The sequence below is a fragment of the Panthera leo genome, chromosome B4, assembly GCF_018350215.1.
Source record: "Panthera leo isolate Ple1 chromosome B4, P.leo_Ple1_pat1.1, whole genome shotgun sequence".
NCBI classification, from domain to species: Eukaryota; Metazoa; Chordata; class Mammalia; order Carnivora; family Felidae; genus Panthera; species Panthera leo.
In genome coordinates, this window is record NC_056685.1 from 49,034,419 (window position 1) to 49,051,168 (window position 16,750).

General features: G+C 39.4%; 1 protein-coding gene across 1 annotated transcript in view; it reads left to right on the top strand.

Moving 5' to 3' along the window:
* The first annotated feature begins 5,978 nt into the window (after positions 1–5,978).
* DERA (deoxyribose-phosphate aldolase) overlaps positions 5,979–16,750 on the top strand; it is a 117,756-nt gene continuing 106,984 nt past the window's right edge. Inside the window, exon 1 of the mRNA XM_042945907.1 lies at positions 5,979–6,114. Within this exon, the coding sequence (XP_042801841.1) occupies positions 6,084–6,114 (31 nt within the window). The 5' untranslated portion in view covers positions 5,979–6,083. The remainder of the gene's footprint in view (positions 6,115–16,750) is intronic.

The window sequence follows — 16,750 nt, forward strand, 5'->3', positions numbered from 1 at the left end:
CTCCCCTGCTGGCCCTCTCCTCCCTCTCTCTCAAAATATATAAATAAATATGTTGTTGAAACAAGGCCCTAAATTAGCACCAAATTTATCAGACCAGGAAGATAATTTTCTGCTTATCCCCCATGTAGCAGATCATCCTGTTCATGGAAGAATCTGACATGGAGCGGTCTCCTCAAAGCCCTTGCCCATGTACAGCCAAAGGCAACCTGAGGCCCAATTACCTAGGAGCAGTCCAGCTTATAGGATAGTCTCGTCTCCACCCACTGTTTCCCATTCCATTCTTCCCATGGAGCCTCCTGTCTATGTCCTAATGGGCAGTAGGTCATAGTGATTGAATTCCCACCTAGTTTTTAGTAACTTCACTTCTGAATCCTTACTTCTCAGTTTTGGTATCATCCAGAGGTTTCTTCCAAGAAACCAGAATTGAGTGTGGTCAGTAAATTGTCTTGAGGCTTTGTCCTACCAGTAAATTAAGCTCAACACATTCTTTTTCAGGCTGTGAAATAGTATGGTAAGTATGTACCATAATTCATAATGACAAGACATTTTTAGTAGTTCAAATTCATGGTATTATTAATTGAGCTGTCTTTTCTTCTTTGAGACTAAGGGCAGGGGGGTTGAGGTAGAGAGATGTAATTTTCCGGAAGGAGAAACAACAAAATGAGAGTTGGAAAATGCAGACGGGGAAAATATTTCTGTAGTAGCTACCTATGTTTTACACAAGGAGGATTAATATTTTGAAACAAAAAGTGATTCTTACTGGGTTACCATATGCATTACTGTACATGTTTGTTCTTATACTAGGGGAATTCTTAGGTAAAAAGAATTACTGGAACAAGAGCATTCTCAGGAGTTTTAGCTTTTCTTTGTTTATCTATAGGAATGCACCATTGCCAGTGAGATAGTGTCACCTACAACAGTGTGACTATAGATCGATAAAGTTCCTGAAGAAACAAAGGAGGCATCTAACAAAAGTACCTGTGGAAATAAGGCCAAAGCCTATTATCATTAGCCATGATAGCTAATACTTTATAGGTTGAGTCACCTTATATAATTAATGAGAGAAAAGAACTTAGGCAGAATATATCCATAACCCAATGAAGATAGTATCCCTATTTTATACACGGAAAACCTGACTTTCAATAGTTAAATGGCCAATCTAATGAGTTTGGGTTCAACAAGATAGTGGGAACAGTATGTGTGTGGTCTGTAGGCAGGGGAAGGGCAGAAGGAGAGGGAGAAGGAGAATACTCATTTATTTTTTTACTTTAGAGAGAGAGCATGAGCAAGGGAAAGGGGCAGAGGGAGAGAGAGAGAGAGAGAGAGAAAATCCGAAGCAGGCTCCATGCTGAGGGTGAAGCCTGACATGGGGCTTGATCCCACGATCCTGAGATCATGACCTGAGCAGAAGTCAAGAGTCTGACACTCAGTCAAGAGTCTGACTGAGCCACCCAGGTGCCCCTACTGCCTGGGTTTTAAATCATCCTCTAGCACATAAACTAATTTCTCTGTGCCTTAGTTTCTTTATCTGTAAAAGAAATTGATAGTTCACACATACATCTTTTTGGAAATAGCTAACAGGGGTTTTTTTTTTTTTCTGAAATCTTGAATAATGTAAAGAACTTAACTCATAGGAAGCACTTAGTATTAGCTAGTATTATAGATTTATTCTACCAATGATTCTCTAACTTTGGGATTTTGTGGACCAATAGATTAAAGAAAAAGGAGGGGTGAGGGGCAAGAAAGAATGGTTTGCTTTTAGTCTTGCCAAGTGAGGCTGTTAAATTTTTTCTTTCTACCACTGCAGTCTTCATAAAAGAGACATTTTTACAAATCCAAGTTGGTAGTAAAGACCTAGTATCAGAATAAAGAACTGTTATTTAAATGGAATAAATTTATCTTCTATAAAAGACTGAATATACTTCTTATTTCTTTTATTTCACCATGAAATAGAAATTAGATGTCCTATAAGTGTCCCTTCAGTTCTGAAAGATTTCGATTCTGCCATTCCTACTCTTGTCTGGTCCTCCTTGCTTCTATTTCTTTCCTCTTTTGATTTAGAAAATCTGGTTACAATCCATATATTCCAAGTGAATATTTACCTAAGGAATCTGTGAATGCTCTTAGAAATCATAGGATAGAGACTACAGTCAAATGGAATTGGACTGGATAAAACCATGGGCATTATAAAAAAAATAGCCCCGCCAGTAATATACAGTTATTCATTTAACAAATATACACGGTTTACCGTGTACCAATGATGCCACTAAACCTTAGGCATGTGAACAGCCAAACACAAATGGTCCATGCCCTTTGAAGGTTAACAATTGGATTACTCTTATGTCCCAGGCATCGTAGGTTCTTGAGGCTTCAAGAATAAATATGACATAGTCCTAGAGCTTTACTTTTAATTGAAGAAGGAGTGGGGATGGGAAGACAAGTAATTTATCTGGCAATTTAAAGTTTATATTAAAAAAAAGAATGACAAAATTTGCATGGATTAAAAAAATACAATACTTGAAATAACTTTATTCATGTAAGAGCCAATTTGGGCTGAAGCTTCAGGGTGACATGTATAGCTTTCTCTGCCCCTAGGTTGATGATTCTTTACATTTAGGTTGCATAAACATCATAGGTTCCAGGGGTATGTGGGTGGCTCAGTCAGTTAAGTGGCTGACTCTTGATTTCAGCTCAGGTTGTGATTTCATGGTTGTGAGATCACGCCCCATGCTGGGCTCTGCACTGAGCAGGAGCCTGCTTGGGATTCTCTTTCTCCCTCCTCTCTCTGTCTCACAAAATAAATAAATAAACTTAAAAAAAAATATGGATTCCATGATCCTAGAGATTATGATTCAGTAGGGCTGTGGTAAAGCCTAGAATTTGCTTTAGGAAAAACTCCTGGGAGATTCCAGTGTCATAATAGTGGTCTACAGATCTTTCTTGGAGAAGCCTTGCCTAGGGATACTTCAAAAGTTTCAGAAGGCAGTAAGTTTAAAAATGATATTCACAAAGTGAAACTTGGCAATATTTTCCCCCATTAAACTTATTTTGTGTGGTGCCTAGCTGGCTCAGTCTGTAAAGCATGCAACTCTTCATCTTAGGGTCGTCAGTTCAAGGACCATGTTGGGCATAGGCATAGAGCTTACTTAAAAAATTGGGGTGCCTGGGTGGCTCAGTTGGTTGAACATCTCACTCTTGATTTCAGCTCAGGTCATGATTCCAGGTCGTGGGATCGAGCTCTTTGACGGGCTCCATGCTGAGTGTGCGGACTGCTTGGGATTCTCTCTCTCCCTCTGCTCTCCCTCACTCATATGCTCTATCTCTCCCCATCTCCAAAAAATATAATAATAAAATAAAATAAAATAAAATAAAATAAAATAAGAGGCATCTGGAAATTGGTTAAGCATCTGACTCTGGATTTCAGCTCAGGGCATGATCTCATGGTTAATGAGATGGAGTCCCTAGTTGGCCTCTGCTTTGACAGCTCAGAGCCTGCTTGGGATTCTCTCTCTTTCCCTCTCTCTTTGCACCTCCCCCTACTCCTTCTCTCTCTATTTCTCTCAATAAACAAACACTTAAAAGAAAAAGTTAAATGAAACTCATTTTTTTTTGCCTTCTATCCCTACTATCCTTCTGAATCCTGAAAGTTTAACATACTTTCAAACTGTAGAGATTAATTCCAGATTAGTATTAGCAACATGTCAATTTTAGAAAAAGTCCTTGAGAAGTTTTTGTCAGATACATTGCTGAAATGTCAGCTGTAGGAGGCTTCCCTGATTCTTGTGTTTTAACTAAGTTAGGATCTCACAGTTTTTGTTTGTTTTAATAAATTTGTGTTGCATGTGGGTGTATATAAGTGGCTTAGAATCTGGCTTAGAGTTGTGTCTGCCCCTAAAAGCAGAATTCCATTTATTGTCTTTGTATGGATGTCAGTGCTCTCTAGCTGAAGATCACAGGAAGACACCTGTGGTTGGATAAATTTGGATTTATTAATTTATTGAAACAAGGAAGAACACTCACCATGCAGGACTCTGAGGTGTGTCAGAGAGTGTTAGAAATGGGCTTGTGTTCCATGATTTGGGGAAGGTTCAAGGAAGCAGAGCATTACTCTGGGTTGGATGCTGGCAGGAAGTGGTGAGAATTCTGTTTTTTTTTTTTTTAATTAAAAAAAATTTTTTTAGTAGTCTCTCCACTCCATGTGGGGCTCAAACTCACGACTCTGAGATCAAGAGTTGCATGCTTTTCTGACTGAGCCAGCCAGCTGCCCCAAGTGTTCTATGACAGAGCATCTTAATTCTTATTTAGAATACAAGAAGAAGGGGGTGAGGTTAAAGTTGCTAGATAAAGAAGTGACACTTATATTAGGCAGGAAAAGGGCCATTTTGTCATTTTTGTGTTTTGGACATGTTCATGTTTTTTCTGTGTTCAAACAGGAGTACGAGTGGTCTTGTTTTTGTTGTGTCATCATGGTTACAATGGCCTTGGCTGATGTTGATTTTCTGTGACATTGTTTATGTTCTACTGAGAGCAGATGGTCTAGCTGCAAGTGCTCCAGACTTTCAGGGTTTGCTCTTCTCTTTTTGAGGGTTAAAATAAAAATAAAGGAAAACATGCTGTTATACATGGATTAGAATCTAGACACATTCAAACTACTGAGCAATAGCTATGTCTTGACAAAGCTGAGAGGCAGCTCAGTGTAAGGGAGTAAGACTGGGGTTACTTTTCCTGTTGAGTCCTATAATTGTTTTGTGAACTTGACAATAACATTAACAGCTTCCATTTGTTGAGCACCTATTATATGCCATAATATTTCCTAGGTGCTCGACACACACAGCTTTGCAAGGCATATATATTTTGATCATCCCCATTTTACAGATGAGTTGTTAGTGGAATTGCTGGTATATTAAGGGGTTTGTGTGCCTTTTGCCAGCCTTCTCAGTTTCCAGTATCCCAGGATGCCTCTTTACGCAGAACCTTGGTGTCTGCAGGTATAGCAATGAGATGTAATACATACTTGGCAGGATTGTTCTGAAACTCAAATGCTATCATACATCTAAACGCACCTAGCACAGTAACTGGCTCCTGATGGACAAGCCATGACTAGGAGTTTTCTTTCTTCCAGCAGAGAGGAGGTGCCTTTTATGGTGAGTAGAGATGAGCTGACTAGTAGTCTATGTTGAATGACTCTAGACAATTTTAACCTCCTGGTTACAGAAAAGTTAGGCTGAAAAAAATCTTAGTATTACAGATTCAGAGTTTAGAGCTCCAAGAAATCGTCAAAGTCTTTTCTTAGAGACGAGGAAAATGAACCTTAGAAAGGCAGTTGATGTGCCCACTGTCCCACTTAATTACTGCAAGTGCTATGCTGAGAAAGCCGACTTCTCACTCCTAGCCCCACCCCCTTTTTTTTCAGGCAACTGATCTGCTTTTTTTTCACGAGGTCTAGGTTAGAAGTCCCAGTGTGCTCTGGACCCTTGTTTGTTCGCTGGCCGCCCTTACGAGGCTAAGGGACCACTGCTGCCCTTCAGGCATGGGGCTGCAGAGCTCTGCCCTCGGACAGTAACTGGGAGGAATGCGCTCCCCTCTGGTTACTTAATCTTACAGTTAAAAGTTTCGAAATGTCTTTGTTCAGTGCAGTTGGCAACTCAAGCATTTTAAAACGGGTTTTGGTGGCATTGTTTCGGGAGCTAGGGCTCGAGTCGCATACCTGCGGGAAGGAGCCAGGGCGATGGGCGGCAGGATTCCTACGCGGCGCAGCAGACGGGGGCAGAGGGCCCGGGGGCAGAGGGCCCGGGGGCAGAGGGCCGGGGGGGGGGGGGCGGGGGCAGAGGGCCCGGGGGCAGAGGGCCGGGGTTGGGGGCAGAGGGCCCGGGGGCAGAGGGCCGGGGGGGGGGGGCAGAGGGCCCGGGGGCAGAGGGCCGGGGGGGGGGGCAGAGGGCCCGGGGGCAGAGGTCGTCGGCTCCGCCCCCAGAGGGACAGGGGCGGGGCGAGCGCGCCGGAGCCGAGGGGGTGGGACGCAGGAAGGGCTGGGAGGAGGTGAGCTGGGCGTTGAGGAGCCTGCGACTGCTGCTGTGGCCCGCGCCATGTCCGCTCGCAACTTGGGCACGGAGCTGGGTAAGGCCCCCGCGGGTTGTCCTCGCCCGTCTCCATCGCCTTCCGTCCCCCGCCCTCCGCCGAACGCGGGGCTTGCCGCCACCCGGTGCCCGGGCGTCGGCCGCCGGGAGTGCTCGACGGGGCGGGAAAGGGTGGCGCCGGGTCCGCACGCACCCTGAGCAAAGGCCGATCCTCCGAGACTTAGGAACTCTTGTGCACATTGGCACCCAGGCCTTATGTTGTAAGCGGAAGACAGCAAAGGATTCGACTTTCATCTTCCAACTTAATGCGTTCACCTTCTAGCTTTCTGGTTGCAAAGAACAAAACCAAACCAAAAACCAAACCAAAATACTAAAAAAACCAAAACAGAAAGCAACCCAAACAAAACAAGATAAAAACCTCTGTACCCACTCAGTAGAGTCCCTGTGCATGCTGGATTTCTGTAGATAATTTTAACACAGCTGTATCCCAAAAAGGCATGCTGGTGGAAAAGTTGCCAGATCTCTGTACTGTAGAACTTACTGTAAATTGTGTATGATTTTAGAGGTACAGAGATTTGTAAGAGTGCCTGAATTATGTCAGTATTTTTCATTTAACTGATATTATTAAATATTACTGGGTGAAAAGTTTAGTTCTGATTTCCTAAAATGTGAAAAATTTATAATTCAAAACGTAGCAAAACCATGATCAGAGCCGAAGGTCAAGGATCTCAGTTTAAGTATCATAGCTGGGGTATCTGTATCCTGGTTCTTCACTTTAGCTGTGTGACTTTGGGCAAATTACTTAATCACTTGTGCTTAAATTTCTTAATCTGTAAAATGGTTGTAATAGTACTTCATAGGGTAGTTTGGAGATCAAATGAGAGGATGTAAAGTGTTTGGTACATTGTGGGTACCTAATAAGTGTTAATGAATAGTAATATTGTATAGAATTACATTTTTAGAGGTTAATTTTCAGAAAATTAGCTATGATTGTATATAACACATAAGGTGCTTTATTTTCTTTATTTTTTTTTTATTTTTTTTATTTTTTTAAGATTCTCTTTTTTTTTTTTTTATTTTTTAATGTTTTTTTTTTTTTTTTTTTGAGAGAGACAGAGCACAAGCAGGGGATGGGCAGAGAGAGAGGCACAGAATCTGAAGCAGGCTCCAGGCTCTGAGCTGTCAGCACAGAGCCCGACATGGGGCTTGAACTCACAAACCGTGAGATCATGACCTGAGCCAAAGTCAGTCACTTAACCAACTGAGCCACCCAGGCGCCCCTCTTTATTTTCTTTAAAAGTGACTGTTCTAAGTACTCTAGACTAAAAGTAGTCCAGAAATTTTGTTAAATCATTAACGTGTGATTTATAAAGACACTTGATTTCTTCATCAGATTTATTCTCTTTTAGTCATTGCTGTTTAGAAGATTATGCCTTATTTATATATTTATGTATTTATGTATTTATTTATTTATGTACTTATGTATTTATTTATTTTTGAGAGAGAGAGAGAGAGAGAGAGGCAGAGCATGAGAGCAGTAAGGGAGAGGCACAGAAAGAGAGGGAGACACAGAATCCAAAGGAGGCTCTGAGCTGTCAGCACAGAGTCCGACGTGGGGCTCAAACTCATGAATCCTGAGATCATGACCTGAGCCGAAGTCCCATGCTTAACTGACTGAGCCACCCAGGTGCCCCAGAAGATTATGTTTTAAACTCTAAAAATAAATAAATAAATAAATAAATAAATAAATAAATAAAATAAACTCTAGTTGTATCTATGGAATGTGGACTTTAGTAATAAGGAATACCCCTAGATTAGAAGATCCACATAGATGGTGGATGGGGTATGAGATGGAGTGTAGGTCTTACCTTGGTATCTTCAGGGATATGGATGTCTTAACTTTGTACACATCAAGGATACAACATTATTTTTCCAAAACTTATATGTTTATTTTTCTTTCAAGAAATACAATCAAAGCTTTCTTAACTTGGAAGATTTCCCATCACTTCCATACATTTGTTGAAAAGTAATAGTAATGACAAAAAATTGCTGTGGGGCACCTGGGTAGCTCCGTTGGTTAAGCATTTGACTTTTGATTTTGGCTCAGGTCATGAACTTGGGGTTCATGAGTTTGAGCCCCACGTCCAACTATGTGGTTACAGTGTGGAGCCTGCTTGGGATTCTCTCTCCCTTTCTCTCTGCCCCTCCCTCACATGTTCGCTTCTGCTTTCTCTCTCTTCTGTCTCCTCCCATCAAAATAAATAAACTTAAAAAAAATCCTAAATGACAAAAAAACCCCACAATTGCTATGTAGAATAATAGTAAATGTAATTTTTATGCAGTTATTTAAAGGATCATGGTTTTGTTTTATTCTCTTTGTTTAAATAAAATCAGATATATTTCAAGGATTTTTTTCCTTCACTGATATTAATCATTAATCCAGACAGAGATTTAACTTAAAATGTAAAATAAGTTATTTGAATTTATGTACTAAGAAAAAAAATCATTTAGTATTAATTTATGCTGCATATTAACTAATGCCTTTTATAGTTTTCTAATTAAAGGTCTTTTTAAATGAACACTGTCACTTTTTTAAAGAAAGTAACTTTTATTCTCTTTCCTATTACAAAAGAAATGCATGTTTATTGTAAAAATTTTAGAAAATACAATTAGCACAAAAAAACTAAAATTGTTACTAATCCAATCACTTATTTATATTTTAGTGTATATACTTTTAGTTAATAGATTTTTTTTTTTTTTAATTAATAGGCTCATTTGAGACTGAACCTGGCCCTTATGATAAAGCCCTTTAGGGAAAACATGCTTTTATCATGGCATTTAGACACATGAAAGAAAGAACAAATTCTCTAACTTTAATGTTAGTTTTTATGTCAGTGTTTAGTGGTCAGTGCAATCTGCTTAAGGTCTTTTATACTTAAAGCATTTATTTCTGATTTTCTCCAACTGAAACATAGAGCTAAAAGAACGTTTTTCTTTGGGCAGTGTTTGCCCTAAGCGGGCAAGTATATCTTCATAAAGACTTGACCATTTTGGAGTTAGAAGGGAGAAACCCCTAAATCTGGGTCTGGTGTCAAGCAGCCTATGGTTCTGGCCAGGTTACTCGTTTTGTTTCCAGCTAGGTCAGTGGTTCTAAAAGTTTGCTTCCTAGATTAGCAGTGTCTACATTAGATGAGAGCTTATTAGAAATGTAAATTCTAAGGCCCCACTGAGATATTTTTTTCTACTTTTTTTTTTGCCATATATATATGTATATATGTATATGTATATATATTTTTTAGTTTACATCCAAGTTAGCATATAGTGCAATAATGATTTCAGGAGTAGATTCCTTTGATTCATCCCCTATGTATAACACCCAGTGCTCATCCCAAGTGCCCTCCTTAATGCCCCTTATCCATTTAGCCCATCCCTGCACCCACAGCCCCCCGGCAACCCTCAGTTTGTTTTCTATATTTAAGAATCTCTTATGTTTTGTCCCCCTCCCTGTTTTTATATTATTTTTGCTTCCCTTCCCTTATGTTCATCTGTTTTATATCTTAAATTCCACATATGAGTGAAGTCATATGATATTTATCTTTGTCTAACTGACTAATTTCACTTAGCATAATATCCTCTAGTTCCATCCACGTAGCTGCAAATGGCAAGATTTGATTCTTTTTGCTGAGTAATACTCAATTGTATATATATACCACACCTTTATCCCTTCATCTGTCAATGGACATTTGAGGCCCCATTGAGATCTTAATGAATCAGAAGCTCTGGGGTGGCGCAGGGCCTTCCGAGTTTTTAATAATTCCTCTGGATGGTTCTGAAACATATTCAAGTTTGAGAACCACTAGTGGTGCTAAGGTTTGCTTCTGGCCTTGCGCATTCTCTTAAAATGAACCTATGTTCTTTTCTTTATTCTCCTGGATGCCTCCAAAGTTCTACCTAACGTGTAGGTACAGCATGGGCAGTGATCTTTCTTTTTGTTCATTGATGTATCTCAGGCACCTAGAATAGCGTCTACCACGCCAGAAAGCCCTCAAACAAAACTGTTGAATGAACAAGTGAATTTAGAACTACTTGCTTGGGAGAACTGGGGCTTCTGCCTTGGCCTTTCTTTGTAGACAGGAGCTGGTGGATGTACACCTCCCTCTTTTCTGAATATCATTAAAGTTGATATTTGTTTTGTCCCAAGAGGCTTAGGAACCATGTTGACAGTGTGACTTTATTTCAATTGTGATTTTCTTTGGAGACATCTGGAAAGTAGGGATATTGCATTAGGTGACTTCTAAGACCTTTCCACTCTGTATCTGTGTATTTGTCAGCTTTTGTGTACAGAAAGAAAAATTTCAAATAGCTTATATCTGAAAAACAATAGGAAAAAAAGTAACAAAACTGATTTTTAATTTGGAGGAATGGGGACAAGTCTATGGATTTTCTGTAGCGCATTAATAAGAGGTTGTTTTAGGCATATATCCGCAATTAGAATGATCAGGGGCTGTGATTACTGAGGAATGTAGAGATTATTTTTCTCTGTGGAGACTTTTCTGTAGTGCAAGTCAGAACAAACAGAAAGGGCAACTTACTTATTTAAAACACAGATAAAGGAGATTAGTTTTGGCTAGTTGTCAAACCAAGAACCATGATGGGATTTTGTATTTTATGAAGCATATTTATTCATTCAAAAAATAGTTAGTTATTGAGTACGAATTGTGTACTGGGTAATATTACCCTGGATACAAGATGGACAAAGATTGTTCCTGCTTTCAAAGACCTACATCTGATTCAGGAGCTGGGCATCAAGCCAAGTCTACAATTAAAATAATTGCGAATGTGATAAGCAGTTACTTTTTTGTCTATTTAAGAAATTAGATAGATGTACCTAAACTGTACCTTAAATGGATTGTGATAACCAAGTGCCCTCTTGCATTGTAATTTTTATTTTCCCTTTAAGAACTTAGATAAGAATCAGGGATGTAGGGAGCTCATTTTTGCCACTCCTGCTAAAGCATAACTTTGGTGGAGAATGTAGATTTTGGTAATGGTGGTTTTCCACTGCAAAGTTATTTTAAAATTTTTTAAGTATTTGGAATGAAATTTTATTTATTTATTTATTTATTTATTTATTAAAGTTTATTTATTTATTTTGAGAGAGAGTGAGAAGGGCATTGAGAGAGAGAGAGAGAGAGGGGGAGAGAGAGAATCCCAAACAGGCTCCACGCTGTCAGAGCCTGATGTGGGGCTGGAACTCACCAACTGTGAGATTATGACCTGAGCTGAAGCTAAGAATTGGATGCTTAACCAACTCAGCCACCTGGGCACCCCTGGAATGAAAGTTTAAATCTTAAAGGTAGGCAAAGCGCTTTTTGTTTTCTTATATTCATCCACTTTTTTTTTTTTTTTTTTTTTACCTTTTTCTCTTTTCCTCTTCTTCTTCTTCTTCTTTTTTTTTTTTAAAGTATGCTCTACACCCAACATGGGGCTTGGACTCGTGACCCCGACGTGAAGAGTCGCAGCCTGTATCAATTGAGCCAGCCAGGCAGCCCCATGGTCCACATCTCAACCATGGCAGTTTGTTTCAGAGAAGTAGTTTATCTTGGGAGAGAATGGAAATATCCAATCTTTGGTAGATTGGAGAGTAGGTTTAGATGTCATTGCATTAGAAATTTTATGGGATGACATGTTAAAACCAGCCTTCCTCTGGAAGTTCCTTATGTAGATGTGCTGATGTGCCTCAGAGTGTCTCGGGGTGGGGACCTGGAAGTGATCTCCAAGTGATCAGAGCAAAGGGGTTTTAGTTTTTTAAATTTCTTTTTCTTGTCTCTTTGTATTTTTTTATTTTTTGTTATTTTAGAGACAGCGAGAGTATAAGTGGGGGAGGGAGCAGAGGAAGAAAGAATCTCCAGCAGGCTCCACAGTCAGCGTAGAGTCTGATGTGGGGCTTCATCTACGACCCTGGGATCATGACCTGAGCCAAAATCAAGAGCCAGGTGCTCAACAGACTGAGCCACCCAGTCTGTCTTTTAAAAAACAAACTGTGGAGTGCCCACTGTTCCTGGCACTTGGTTCTGGATGCTTATGGGAATAGCTGGGATACCAAAGTGAATATTACCTGTTCTCTGCTCTCCCTGTAGCTCACAGTCAGCTAAGGGAGTTAGTCACGTAAATCATTACAGAGAAGTAGTCGGATTGGAAAGATACAGAACAATTCAGGGGAGGTTTTTTGGTGAAGGGTATTTTTGACAGGGAGTAGTTTCTGTGAAGGAACTGAGTAAGACCAGCTTGTCATGTTTCATTAACTATAGGAACCCAATTTTTAGATTTCTAGTGTAATCTTCTCATTTTGTAATGGCTAAGGGTAATATTTTAGTGAAGAAAGATGAAAACAATCCTTCCTATTCTATATATAAAATGCATACACAGTGAATGTTATGATTATCCTTTTATGAATGCTAACTTTGATTTTACCTTATAAGTTCTTTTACCGTTTGCTTGTAAGCATGATGATGAGGCTATCTTTTATTATTCTGATACTGTTCTGATAAATAGAAAAAACCTACAAAGTAATAATTTGGGTTGGTCGTATAGTTAAATAATTAAAAGTTCTCCATGGTGCCTCTTAAAAAATTTTTTTTAAAGCATCTAAGCCCCGTAGATTTTAATTGTTAGGAAGGAAGACGAACTTCAAGCGCTCACTTAAAATGGGATGCCTCTGCCGGGAAAGAAAGACTAGTAAATAGGACAGCAGATAGAGCCCTTGAGGATACGATTTAAACATGTCACTAGAAATTGTTTAAGTGGAGAGCTCTGGCCCTTTTAAAACACTGTCTGTCACTTGAGGATTGGGTCACCTTGAAATGTGTTCATCTTTGAGTTAAAGGCATAAAAAGGCACTTTGAAATTTTTCAGTTAACTTTGGTGTGTGTTGTGTGTGTGTCTACGGATGTACCTCTCGTCCGCCTGCCTCAGCTGTGAGTCAGTCCCCTGGAAACCAAAGTGGTTGCAAGAGAAGGATAAATGTTTCATCTCCGCTCCAGCAAACTATACAGAATTTTTAAAATGTTGAGACACTGGCTGCAACTTCTGACTCTCTTTGTAGAGTCAGGCCTTCCTCCCCTAAAGCAAAGTCTGATATAAGAGTGGCTTCTGGTAATTACTTCCTAAAAAGGTGCCACTTAACGGGTGCTTTGGTTCTTTTGGAATGTGGCTAATGATGTCAAGATTGTGGTCTTTAATGGCTGGTAAAAATATCCAATTTAACTACTTTTGTAATCCAGATTTGGATAAGCTTTTCAACTGAACACCTAGTGGTCACATTCTTGCCCCCATGGCCACTAGGTAGGAGTGTGTGTGTGTGTGTGTGTGTGTGTGATTTCATTCAAGTGCCTAACATTTGACACTAAACTAGGTATCTGGCATGCTTAAGGTATGCACCCCATGTCTCCAACGTAGAGATCCTTGAATCTGAGGATTTCTGAGCTGCTCAGTAGCTTTAACTGTCCATTGTAGGGGGAGGAGTCCAGGACTCTTCATTTTCACAAGCTCCTCAGAGGGTTCCTAAGGACATTTCAGATTCAGAACCCTGCAGTAAATTATAGAGTGACCCAGATTAACTGGAGATTCAGAGAATCTTTAATTACTATATATTATTTTTGACAAATCCTGTCTGTCACTTTTATATTTAATTAATTTCTTTTTTTTTAAATTTTTTTAACGTTTTATTTATTTTTGAGACAGGGAGAGACAGAGCATGAACAGGGGAGGGTCAGAGAGAGAGGGAGACACAGAATCTGGAACAGGCTCCAGGCTCTGAGCTGTCAGCACAGAGCCCGACGTGGGGCTCGAACTCACGGACCGCGAGATCGTGACCTGAGCCGAAGTCGGCCGCTTAACCGACTGAGCCACCCAGGCGCCCCTAATTAATTTCTTTATGATATTTTTTATATTTGGTTAGCAACATTTCTATAAGCAGATTTTAGGAGAAATTAGCCTTTTATGTTTTGATTCAGGAAGTGAAGAAATGTATTAAAATGAGAATGAAAGCATATCGGAAAAATCAAGAGGGTTAGGCAATAAAGTGGGTGGTAGGTGGTAGGTAACTGAAAAGTGCATTGTGTCTAAAGAGGAGCCTATTTTATTCAAACAATGCCAGTGACTAATGGGAATTAAAAGCACTCTTCATGGTGATTTTTGGAAATTGACATGAGTTTATCTTCTCCATGGTCTCCGACACTGGAGGGGACAGAGCCTAAAGATTTCTCATTGCGTACAGATGCGAGATGGTCTAACAGAAAGAGTGATTTAGTTAATTTTCTAGTGGAAAAAAAAAAAGAACACATTCATGTTTCCTTTAAGATTATTAAGTTTGTGTTGTGGATTTGGTGGGAAGGTAGGTTGTGATGATTCTCATATTTGTTTTGGCAAAGTAGCTTGAGCTGTGTACATTTTGATGTTTTGGGGGAGATTTTTCTTTCCCTTCAGTATGCAGAGAGAAACCTCAATGTTTCTGATAGTTTTCCAAAGTTGAAACAAGAAACATAGTTTAGCCTTCTATCTTTATAAGCAGAGTTTATTTTCCTTTTTTTTTTTTCTACTGTTGACTCTTCAGGATGCGATCATTATTATAATTTCAAATTCTTTCATTCAGCAGGCATATATATATATATATATGGAGTACCTTCTCCGTACTTTCCCTGTCTTTGTGAAAGAGACAAGAGCAATGAAGTTAGGAGGCTCTGCCCTTGAGAAACTTCCCTTAATCAAACTAAAACATCACTGGGGAAGCACACTGCTGTACACAAAGCAAACTTTGCTCATCATCAGGGTATGTAGCTGCTCTGTTTCAAAGGATGAACCAGTCAACATTACATTCTTAACCTTTAGATAATCATTTAAAAATACTGTGGGAAATATCTTCATATCGGCAAAGATCTAATGGATTTCTATGAGTGAAAACATTTCCATAGATCTGAGTCCAGGAAGAAAAAAAACTTCAGTCTGTGGATGAATACTATGTTTGGTTGTCATAGTGCCTTAATGATTACGTAATATAGAGAAACTGTGAGACATAGTGATTAGCATGTAGAGTCTAGACAATAGGCATCGATGCTAACAAGACTTCTTTGAGTCTTCTGATCATTACTTAGAATTACTGTTCTGTGGAATTGTAGGTCCATGATGTTCCCTGTGCTTGGAATTCATACCTTTTTATGGCTCCTCTGGCCATCACAGTCCTCTCTGGCTTCTGAGGCTCTAAGTTCCAGTTATTGGTGTGCATTCCTCCTTCCCCCTTTCTCTGATGATTGAACATAGTTGCATAATAACTATATATTTTCTTTCTCTCTAGATGTTTCATGAGCGTACATCTTGACTTCATAAATCTTTATGTACAGAGCCTTTTATTTTGTACTTATTCCTCTGCATGGCAGAGTATTGATTATAGTCTCACTGTTTCTTCCATAAAAAATGTCTTGTGGATTCACCCCTTTCTCTTTTATTCCTAAGCTTGGCTTGTTCTATTACACACCTAAATCACAATAGTGGCCTCCTTGCTGATTTCTCCACCTCTGGTCTGTCTTATCTGCCCCAGGAAAATCTCTATTTGGTCAAACCTTTTCTTTGTTTTTGCACACAGCACAAATTATATTTATTTTCTCAGATTTGCTATTTGGGTTATTTGGTTTCCTTAAGATGTACTTCCATTTCAAGAGAAGTATATACTCTTACTTAAATTAATGCAATCACTGTCTTTAGTCAAAGGAAAGACTTACTGGGGATAGCCAAATAGTTCTGTCAGGAAGTAGTGGATGGTTTAGCCAGGTGGGAATTCTCACAAGAACTGGAAATAGAAATGTCTGTTAAATTCTGTAAAAATTATATGTCATATAGTTGAATTAAGTAAATGTTTTTCACTCTAATGATTATATGTACGGCATTCTAGAAGTAATTTGGGTTTGGAATCATAGACACCTGTGTTTGAATCTTAGCCCTGACAAGTAGTTCCATCTCTTTGAGTTTCAGTTTTCCTCATCTGTAAAATGGACCCGATGCCTATGTGGCAGAGTTAGTGTCAGTAGTCAATGAGAAATGTAGTTAGATCACCTTAACTTGAGGAGTGACTAATAGATGGAATAGATTATTCCAGTAATCTTCCCCAAATACTGCTTTCATTATTTTATCTCCTCTGTGAAGACTCTTTGTCTCCTCTGCTGGACTGTTCATCACTCACCTGCCAAGGTCCTCTCCTTCTCTTACGTACCTACTGATATCCTTCTTGTGTTTGTATGTCGTAGTGATACTTTGTTAATAACCTGTCTGAGGGTAGGATCTGTGTTTGTTAGGTCTCTGGATCCCTCCTTTCATGTGCAAGAGTATTTTTCGTGATGTAAGTAATTTATTATTATCATTGTTTATTAAATGAATGAATGAAGAAGAAGCATTGTTGCCTTTTCTAGGAACTTACAGTGGCTTTTTATTCCCTACTGTGCCAAGTCCAACACTTCTGCTCTTTCTTTCTTTAAGGGTCCTGGGTCATTTGGCCTGTTCCTGTTACCTCTACCCACCTCTGCCCTTCGAGGTCAAGCTTGACCCCCTACCCGCTTCTTGAAAACTTGTCCATCGTGTTTAATAGATGTCTGTTAACACTTAATTATTTTGATTTTTTCTCTACA